Consider the following 9338-nt stretch of genomic DNA (forward strand, 5'->3'; position numbering starts at 1 on the left):
TTAAAATTTATAACCAATATTTTCATTTTGTGTAGATTGAGTACAGAAATAGGTTTGTGTGCCACGTGGGTTCTTCGTGTTGCAGAAAGACTTCTGAGCATATACGTGTATGTTTGTGCCCATACCATAGAACTTGAGCCTCATTTTACCAATAGGGCCCTTATAGAGCTTTATAACTCTCCACCTCCACAGCCCACAGTCAGTCATAATTACATCGAGTCCCAGATCAACAATGCTACTCAGAATCACAGCATTGAGCTCCTAGTGGCAAAATGCGACCCATGTGATGACAGTGGAACTGAAAGTGTGGTTTCCAGGCCCGCACTGGGAGGGAACAGTGGGTGGTTTGGAGGCCATACCTTTATGTTTAGAGTGTGATTATAACTTCTAAGACAGTGAAAAGGCTGTGGTTGCAGTGATCCTTGCTTCCCAGCTAGCAACCCTATCATTGCTGGTCAGAGATCTTTTTTGGGATATTATACGTCATGGTTCCTTTCATTCTTTTCCTCGCACACTTCTCTTCCCATTTGCTTCTTAAGTTCTGGGAGGAAGGGAGGCCAAAAGAGAACAAGGCTATGGGAGGAAAAATCCTTTTTATGCCACCAAGTAGCCATTTTGCTGACTTCAAGAAGGTTCTGTGTGGTTAGGAGACAGCTTTTTGTTTAAGGGGAATTCAGATGCCCCGGGGATTTACAGCTTGCACAAACCCCCTGGAAATGGGAAGGGGCTGCGTGGCGTGTCAGCAGGGAGAATGTAACTCCTCTGATGAATCCTCCAGAGTTGACAATCCTGGAATTTGGGGAAAGGAGGAGGCTGGTGGTGATCCCTGGACCATGCTAGATTTTGAACTCCAAATACAGGAAGGTGGGGGAACTATGCCTCCACGGTGCCCCCCCAATTGGTGATCTATTGAATTTCCATAGTATAACGGGGTTTGGAGTAAATCAGAATTGCTGTTGGAATGGTACTTTGCATTGTAATAACTAAGGAATATAGCTCATGTTCACAGCCTGAGGAAAATATTTGGTAGATCCAAGATTAAGGCAAATGTGCATTGAATGCAAATTTGGATCCAGGAGCATGGGGCTTCAGAAAGTAGCACGTTGACCAGCAAATGTTGGCAGGTAGAAAAAAACACTTATAAGGAGAAATTCAGAATTCAGTTGTTTTTCCTGCTAAAACCATAGAAAGAAAAGGAAGGGCCATGGAGGGAAGACAGGAGAATTACTGTAGTGCGGAAGGAGATGCCAGATCGTGACCAGCCCCCAGGACAAAGGCAGCAGTGGGTTCCTAGTGTCAGGTCCCAGAGGAGCTAAAGGCCTCGCTCCTGGTGCTGGGTTTGAAGAACAGGCTTTATTGGTTATTTTATAAGAAGAATTAGTGCAAGAGATAATAAACTGCTCCTGTTTTGTGGGTGTCTAACTCTTCCTCTAAATAAGAGCTTTCCAAAACGCCATGTTGGGTATCAATTTATATTAGCATTTTTAAAGTAAAACCACTATCAATTTGTTTTTAAGAAGGAATTGTTTCGATAGGAAAAGTCTAATTGGCTAGAAAAGCTGGCTTGTTTTATTTAATTCTCATAACAACTCCACTTGACACGTCCAAATTCACTTCACAGATGAAGAAAGTGATGCTCAGGAGGTGATGGCAGCTGCCGGCAGTAGCCCAGCCCATCAGGGGCAGCACCAGGTCCCCACCCGCTTAGGCCCATGTGCTTTCTGCTTGGCTGCTCTGGGATCCTGATAGGTCATTTGTTTGATGCTTTTGCTTCACCAGAGCAATCGTTTCATGTTTAGTTTCATGACTAGGAACTGTCTTCAAAAACTTCTAATGAGTCAAAAACAGCCAAAATGGCAAGGGTGGAAAACTCCATGGGTCTATAGAATCATGAAGTGGGGAGTGCGTATATCTGTCTCTGTCTCTCATTCTCTCCCCCTTCCTTTGCTTCCCTTTCTCCCCGCTCTCTTCCTCACGGTCCCTCTTTTTCTTTTTCTGCTCTCTCACTGTTCTTCCCTTTCTCCCATTCTTGCTCTTTCTTAAGTCCTATTAACAGCTTTGGCTACATGGCATCATTTTTACTTGTCAGCAATCTGCTTTGGCTTATTCTTAGTCATTGTGCTTGTCTTTCCCGTTGGAGGACGGCCCAATCAATCTTTTTCCATTCTGTCAAAATGGGACGGTAGCAGTTTAATGACTGAGTCCGTGAGTGAATTGGCTAATACCAAGTAACAGAGCAACAGATAAATGCACTTTAGGTCCTTAATCTTAGGCAAGGAAAGCGAGGAGACTCAGCCATTTCTGCACGCCAGGAAGAAGTCCCTCTCTGGGCTCAGTCTCAGCAGAACAGCGGGAAGCACAGCTGTGGGAAAACCCAGGGTATATTTAGTGTGGCCCCATTTGAGCTGGGCAAGTCTGTCACTGGGTCCCGGCAAAGCATCCCTTGCTATTTGTGTGCCATGGCCAGTGTGTGTCCTCCCAAGACGAAGAAGGCTCGGGCTCTCTGAGACAACCTTGTCACTGGGGGCCTTTTGCCTCAGACCCTGGTCCTTAAACCAGGATGTTGCTAGAAGGAGGCTGAAGGATAAGCAGAGAGGAGTGACTCCCAGCATAATGGATAGCTCAGGACACGAATGGCAATGATGACAGAAAGCTCCTCGTAGAATTGGGATCTGCCTCTGCTCCCAGGACAGTCAAGGGAAAGCACCCAGACCAGGACCCCGCCAGCAGCATCCCCCTCCTCAGGGGGCATCGCAGCCGCAGGACCTTAGGACAGGCGAGCTTCTTTCTCTGAGTCCCAGCTCCCTCCACTGTAAAACAGACACAATCTGCCCAATACTTCCGAGACGTTGAGGATAACACTGAATGAGCTGTGAGCATCTTTTGGAATCCTGGAGCGCTGGGCTTTATAAGGAATCATCATCACGTGAAAGTTCTGGTTTGAGGGGCGCTTCTCACTGTAGTTCTTATCAGGTTGAATTTCCACAACCGAAGGAGTCAGTTGGGTTGGAAAAGTCAGAAAACATTGATTTTTATACTTCTTGTGTGCCATGTGTTGTTCTAGCTGTTTTACATGTTATTTTTTAATCATCTAAAACCCTGCAATATTACCATGCATTAGACTGATGATGTAGACATCATACTTTTCAGTATTATGTTACCATCAGTTTAGAGGAGAGAACACTGAGGTTTCCTTTGGGAAGCTTGCTTCAGATCACACAGCCAGGGCCATGTGTTGAGAATGCCAGTTTCCATCTGTCCCTTCGTATCTTATCTAAGTCCACATGAGAGTGAGCATAAACTGATAGAGTCTAGAGGCCAGAGATGAGCCAGAATAATTTGTTTGGCTTTGGAATGAATTGAAATACACACACACACACACACACACACACACACACACACACACACACACACGTGTTGCCCTTTTCACCTGGCTTGTCTCTGTTCTGCTTTAGTTTTTCTCAGTTGCCAGGGATCTAGGATATGGGTCAGCTGACAGTGTGTTTGTCCTGGAGCGGTCACCATGGGCACCGTTGGAGGAGACTGTTTCCCTTTGAAGAGATGCCTATGTAACATCCCGGCGTTGTCGTCGGAAGGCCTGGGCATGAGCTCTGGGTCTGCCCACACTGGCCCCATGACGTTAGCCAAGTCACTTCCCCTTAGTTAAGTCTCTCCTGGTCTCTACACCAGTACAGTGGAGTGGCGAGTTGGAATTGGGTCCCACCTTGCTGGTCTCAGAACAGGCTTGTTCTGAACATTCATTCCCAATCATTTCCATCTTCCCTTCATTCTTGCTGTAGGGCTTTAGGGAACAAAACACAGGGCCAGAGGCAATGAGTGACACCAGAACTAAATGTCTGCCGATCAGCCGGTTCCTCCCAAGTTCACTCACTCATCTCCTGGAGGGGGTGCAACGAAAGCTTGTCCTCAATTTACTTTGAGATATATCCCTTGATATTTTTAAGCAATGCATTTGTATTCCTAACAGTATTTGCCTCAGGTCATATAAAAATGAGTCCATAACCCTTGGGTGAGGCCCAGACTCCATTGGTTCTTTGGCTGCTGATAAACCCATCACGTAATTGAGCCGAAGTGGATAAATGTGAGTCAGTTCTCATGCCAGCCTCATACAAATGTTCTCATTGCTAATAATGGTTGTATAAAGTATTTTTACCTATTATCTCTTTAAAACTACCCAAAGTCCTGTGATGATACCATGACTCCCCCTAGAGACCAATGAGGAAGTGGGGCTTCAGACGAGGCAGACTAGCCTGAGGCCGGGATCCCCTCCACAGCTGCCGGTGGAACCAGTGAGCTGCCTGGTGGGAGGCAGCTGCCGGGCCACCCTTTCATGCATACTTCTGAGCTCCCAGGGGAGGGAGGGACAGATAGGCTTTTAGTCCCCAATGGCTGAGACCCACAGGGTGACTTGGCTTTGCCAAACCCCTAGACCAGGAAACAGGGGCTGTGGGAAGAACCCAGAGACGGTGGGGTTGAAGAGGAGACTGCCACAGGCTTGAAGGGGAGTACGCTGGCGTTGGTGAGGTTCCCGTAGCATCTAGGAATTTGAGCCCATCTGCACGAAGCTCTGTAAGGCTGGGGACTCACTGAGATTGCAGAGGCAGGAACAGGGAGTGCTGTGGAAAGACAAAAACATTTTGTCTTTGAGCCTTCTCAGTCTGTGCGAGACAGGAAATTCCTCAACTCTCCCGAGGCAGCCAGCTTTCCTGACTGCTGCAGCCTAGTGAGAGAAACAAGATAGATCTATCCTTTTCCAATCGTGTGTCCCCCAAGCCCACTCCCGGAGCCCCCACCAAGGCCCCTGGCAGCCCTCCGTCAAAGGCTGCGATGCTGAGTCAGGAGCCCCGGAGAACAGCAGGAGCCTGAGAGCCCCATCTTCCAAGGGTACCGTCGGGGGGTACCTGCTTTCACACTCAGGCTCCATGCCCTTCAATTGCACCTGCTTTGGGGGAAGTTTTCCTCCAGCCTCTTGGGCCTTCCCAGTCTCTCCCTATCCAGGTTCCCAGAGGCTGGGCTAGGAAAGTTCTACAGTAGGCCTGCTTTCATTTTCAGTGTCAACAGATAAAAATTCAGTGGCAACTTTGGAGGTGAGACCTGCCTAGATACATTACATACCCTGGAAACCTCCCCTATGACTCTGCTTCTTGAAGAAGGTCTAGTATTTGTGGTCTTGTGTTGATAAGAACCCAAAATGCCAGTGACCCTTTCCCCAGAAACTTAGGGTTTAAGTTAGAGATATCCTAACCCTCCCCTTCTCAACAGCTGCACCTGCCAAAAACAAAAACAAAAAATGCTAAAATGGCATTGCTGAGATTCAAGCTGCCTGACTCACAGGACCAAGGGAGAAACCAGAGGCTGGGCAGCCATGGCTTGTCCTGCACCAGGATTGTCCTTTGTGAGAGGTGGACAGCAGGGCCAGCCACTCTGCAGCCCCCTCCCCTTCAGCTCCTGTGAGGCGGAGATTCTAAGAATGAGGAAAGGCTGTTCACCCACCTCCACAAGAAACTGAATGCGAGTGAGGGGCCAGGCCTCTCACCCTCCTTGACTTGCCAACACACTCCCTCTCTCAAATAAATTGATTTTTTCTCCCAGTTTTTATTGAGGTATTATCGATGTACAATAAACTACATAGACTTAAGGTGTTCAATTTGATAAGTTTTGCCATATGCACACACATGAAACCTTTGCCATGATTTTTTAAAGTGAACTTCTCATTGCCCCCAAATGTTTCCTCATGCCCCTTTATAATCCAACCCCCCGTCCCCTGCCCCACGCCACTCCTGATCTGCTTTCTGTCACTGGACTTTGCATTTTCTAGAATTTTATATAAATGGAGTCATCCAATATGTACTCTCTCTTTGTCTGGCTTCCTTTTTTTGTTTGTTTGTTTTTGTTTTTGAGACAGAGTCTTGCTCTGTCTCCCAGGCTGGAGTGCAGTGGTGTGGTCATGACTCACTGCAGCCTCAACCTTCCAGGCTCAAGTGATCTCCCACCTCAGCCCCCCGAGTAGCTGGGACTACAGCTTGGTGTCTTTCATTCAACGTAATTATTGTGTGATTCATCCCTGTTGTGGTACCCTCAGTAGTTCATTCTTTTTTGTTGCTGAGTAATATTCCATTGTGTGGATATATCACAATTTATTTACTCACCTGTCGATGGACATTTGGGTCATTTCTAGTTTGCAGCTATTTTGAATGAAGCTGCTCTGAACGCTTGTGTACAAGACTTTGTATGGATATGTGCTTGCATTTCTCTCGCGGACATACCCAGGAGTGGCATGACTAGATCCTAAGGGAAGTATATGTTTAACTTTTTAAGAAACTGCCAAACTGTTTTCAGGAGGTTCTGTACCACCTGCCACACGTATGAGAGTTGCAAGTTCCTCCACATCCTTGTCAAGACCAATTCCTGGGATGTGATGTCTTTTTCTTTTTAGCCGTTCTAATGAATGTAGTGTCTTTGGCTTTCAAGAGGTGCTTAAAACCTCCTAGGATGGGAATGGAGCACCATATAATTATAGAAAATGATAGAGAAGCTCTTCAGTTCTGTCTTATGAGAGATAGCAAGATGTATTGTTAAATTAAAAAGATGTCAATTATTTTGTATAACGTGCTTTCATTTACTTTTTTAAGAAGAAAATAAATGTGTTTGCCTCTATATGTTACACACACAGATCATCTCTGGCAAGATGAACAAGAGACAGAAAACTCGTTGCCTCTGAGGAGAGATGACTTGTGGCCGGAGGATGGGGTGGGAGGGAGACTTTCCATACTCTTTGGTACCTTTTGAATTTTGTACCATGTGAGTGTATCATTTATTTGAAAAAATAAATAAAATGTTTTAAAAACTCACAAACTTATAAAAGCTCATTGTTCATTCTTGGCTATCAGGCAAGAACATTGTCATTGCCAAGCAGAGAAATGGGAGGCATCTTGTTCCTAATGATCTCTAGGAACTCCAAACACTCTTTATCTGTTAGCTGCCAGTTTCTGGTGGGAACCTGAGCATCAACACTGTCGTGTACCAATTGGTCATTCAGTCTGTGTGTGTTGAATGAATGCATGAATGTTCACCCCACGTTCTGTTTTCTACCACACAGAAAAGAAGAGTAGCGGGAAGAGCGAGTACCTTCTGCCTGTGGCCCCCAGCAAGCCCACTGCACCCATCTTCCTGCAGGGCCTCTCTGATCTCAAAGTCATGGATGGAAGCCAGGTCACTATGACAGTCCAGGTGTCAGGTCAGTCTCTGCAGCTGTCTCTCAGGGATTAACATGAAAATTGGTTGCAATGAGTATTGCTCTCCGAGGACCCGCTCACATCATTGATCCACCAGAAAATCAGATAGGACCATCAAACGATGGACCCAAAGAAATGGAGGCTCTTGTCCTCCCTTTTCCGCCTTCTCTGGGTAGGATTTTCTGGATTCATGATTAAATGGTCCAGAGGAAGAGGATGGCCATATAGCTAGAGCAGTAAGAGATTAATTTGAAGACATAGTGTGGCCAGTGTAGCTGGAAGGTAATTTGAAGACTGGTACAAAACCAGATTATGGGCTGGGCATGGTGGCTCACGCCTGTAATCCCAGCACTTTGGGAGGCCGAGGCAGATCATGAGGTCAGTAGGTTGAGACTGTCCTGGCTAACACGGTGAAACCCCGTCTCTACTAAAAAATCCAAAAAATTAGCTGGGTGTGGTGGCAGGCACCTGTAGTCCTAGCTACTTGGGAGGCTGAGGCAGGAGAATGGCATGAACCCAGGAGGTGGAGCTTGCAGTGAGCTGAGATTGTGCCACTGCACTCCAGCCTGGGTGACAGAGCGAGACTCCATCTCAAAAAAAAAAAAAAAAAAAAAAAAATTGTGAGAACTTCCCAAATCTCAGAAGATGTTCTCAGTTGCTCTATTCAAATTTTAAGGTCCTCCTGACAAACCCACAAGGTAGATCCTGTTCGAATTCCTATTTTACTGATGGGGAAGTGGAAGCATAGAGAATTGTTGGAGTGTTTCATCCAACATCACTGTATTAAGTGCAGAGTTGCTGCATGGCCGGGGAGGACCTCCCTGACCAATCCCCCTTCCCCTCCTCCTGGTTCAGGGAATCCACCCCCTGAGGTCATCTGGCTGCACAATGGGAACGAGATCCAAGAGTCAGAGGACTTCCACTTTGAACAGAGAGGCACTCAGCACAGCCTTTGTATCCAGGAAGTGTTCCCGGAGGACACGGGCACATACACCTGCGAGGCCTGGAACAGTGCTGGAGAGGTCCGCACCCAGGCCGTGCTCACGGTACAAGGTGAGGCTGACCCACTCAGAGCGAGTGGGAAGGAGGAGCTGTTGCAGCCTCTCCAGAAGTGATTTGGAGGCAAGGAAACCACATGAGGCTACTTTGTTCCCATTGTGGGCCGTCTGCTCCCTCAGTCCTATCCCAGCCCCGGAGGCCAGCTCCCTGTCCAACATCGCAAGCTCTGACTGAGTGGGGCTGCCCTTCCCAGCTTTCTGAAGTCCCTGCCCTCTCTGAGTTACTGGCGCCAAGGTGCATAGAGTACTAAGAGGGAAATCTGTAATATACTTAACAATTTGGCAGTAATAACTTTTGAGGTGAGTTATGGGCTTAACAGGGTCCTTGCCATTAGACAACAATATTTAAGAGGAGAGACAAGTTAAGCACACATAAAGTGAGTGACAACTCTTAATCACACACATTGGATGCAGATCATTAGCACCTGGCTTGGTGCCCTTGTGCCTTCTGGGCTACCTCCCCTTACTTTGGATATACAGTCATGCTCATATTATCCTCTGAGAATGTATCCGAGATGGATGTGCAACGAGAAGGGTGTGCTGCATTTGTGTGTCCAATCACAGTGATTTTGGACAAGCTGTTACTTGGGTGACATGCTGTCTTCCCACCCTTCACCACCATGGAGGATTGAGTGGACACTGCCTGCTGAGGGGTCTCCCTGTTTAGCTCTACCCTTTGCCAACTTCCAGAGCCTCACGATGGCACCCAGCCCTGGTTCATCAGTAAGCCTCGCTCGGTGACAGCCTCCCTGGGCCAGAGTGTCCTCATCTCCTGCGCCATAGCTGGTGACCCCTTTCCTACTGTGCACTGGCTCCGAGATGGCAAAGCCCTCTCCAAAGACACTGGCCACTACGAGGTGCTTCAGAATGAGGACGTGTTCACCCTGGTTCTAAAGAAGGTGCAGCCCTGGCATGCCGGCCGGTATGAGATCCTGCTCAAGTGAGTCTGCATGTCCGGCCAGCCTCCCTTAACCCTTCCCTCCAAATTCCTAGCTCCCCTAACCTGGGTCTGGGCAGCCAGAAG

The 9338-nt window shown here is 47.4% G+C and overlaps 1 protein-coding gene across 6 annotated transcripts in view; it reads left to right on the plus strand.

Annotated features, from left to right (window-relative positions):
- LOC105470265 (myosin light chain kinase) overlaps nucleotides 1-9338 on the plus strand; it is a 272694-nt gene that overhangs the window by 169919 nt on the left and 93437 nt on the right. For all 6 annotated transcript variants that reach the window (XM_071092340.1, XM_011722063.2, XM_011722065.3 and 3 more), the window contains 3 exons: nucleotides 7121-7258; nucleotides 8112-8309; nucleotides 9005-9254. In XM_071092340.1, the coding sequence (XP_070948441.1) occupies nucleotides 7121-7258; nucleotides 8112-8309; nucleotides 9005-9254 (586 nt within the window). The remainder of the gene's footprint in view (nucleotides 1-7120; nucleotides 7259-8111; nucleotides 8310-9004; nucleotides 9255-9338) is intronic.

This window comes from Macaca nemestrina, chromosome 2 (assembly GCF_043159975.1).
Source record: "Macaca nemestrina isolate mMacNem1 chromosome 2, mMacNem.hap1, whole genome shotgun sequence".
Taxonomy (NCBI): Eukaryota; Metazoa; Chordata; class Mammalia; order Primates; family Cercopithecidae; genus Macaca; species Macaca nemestrina.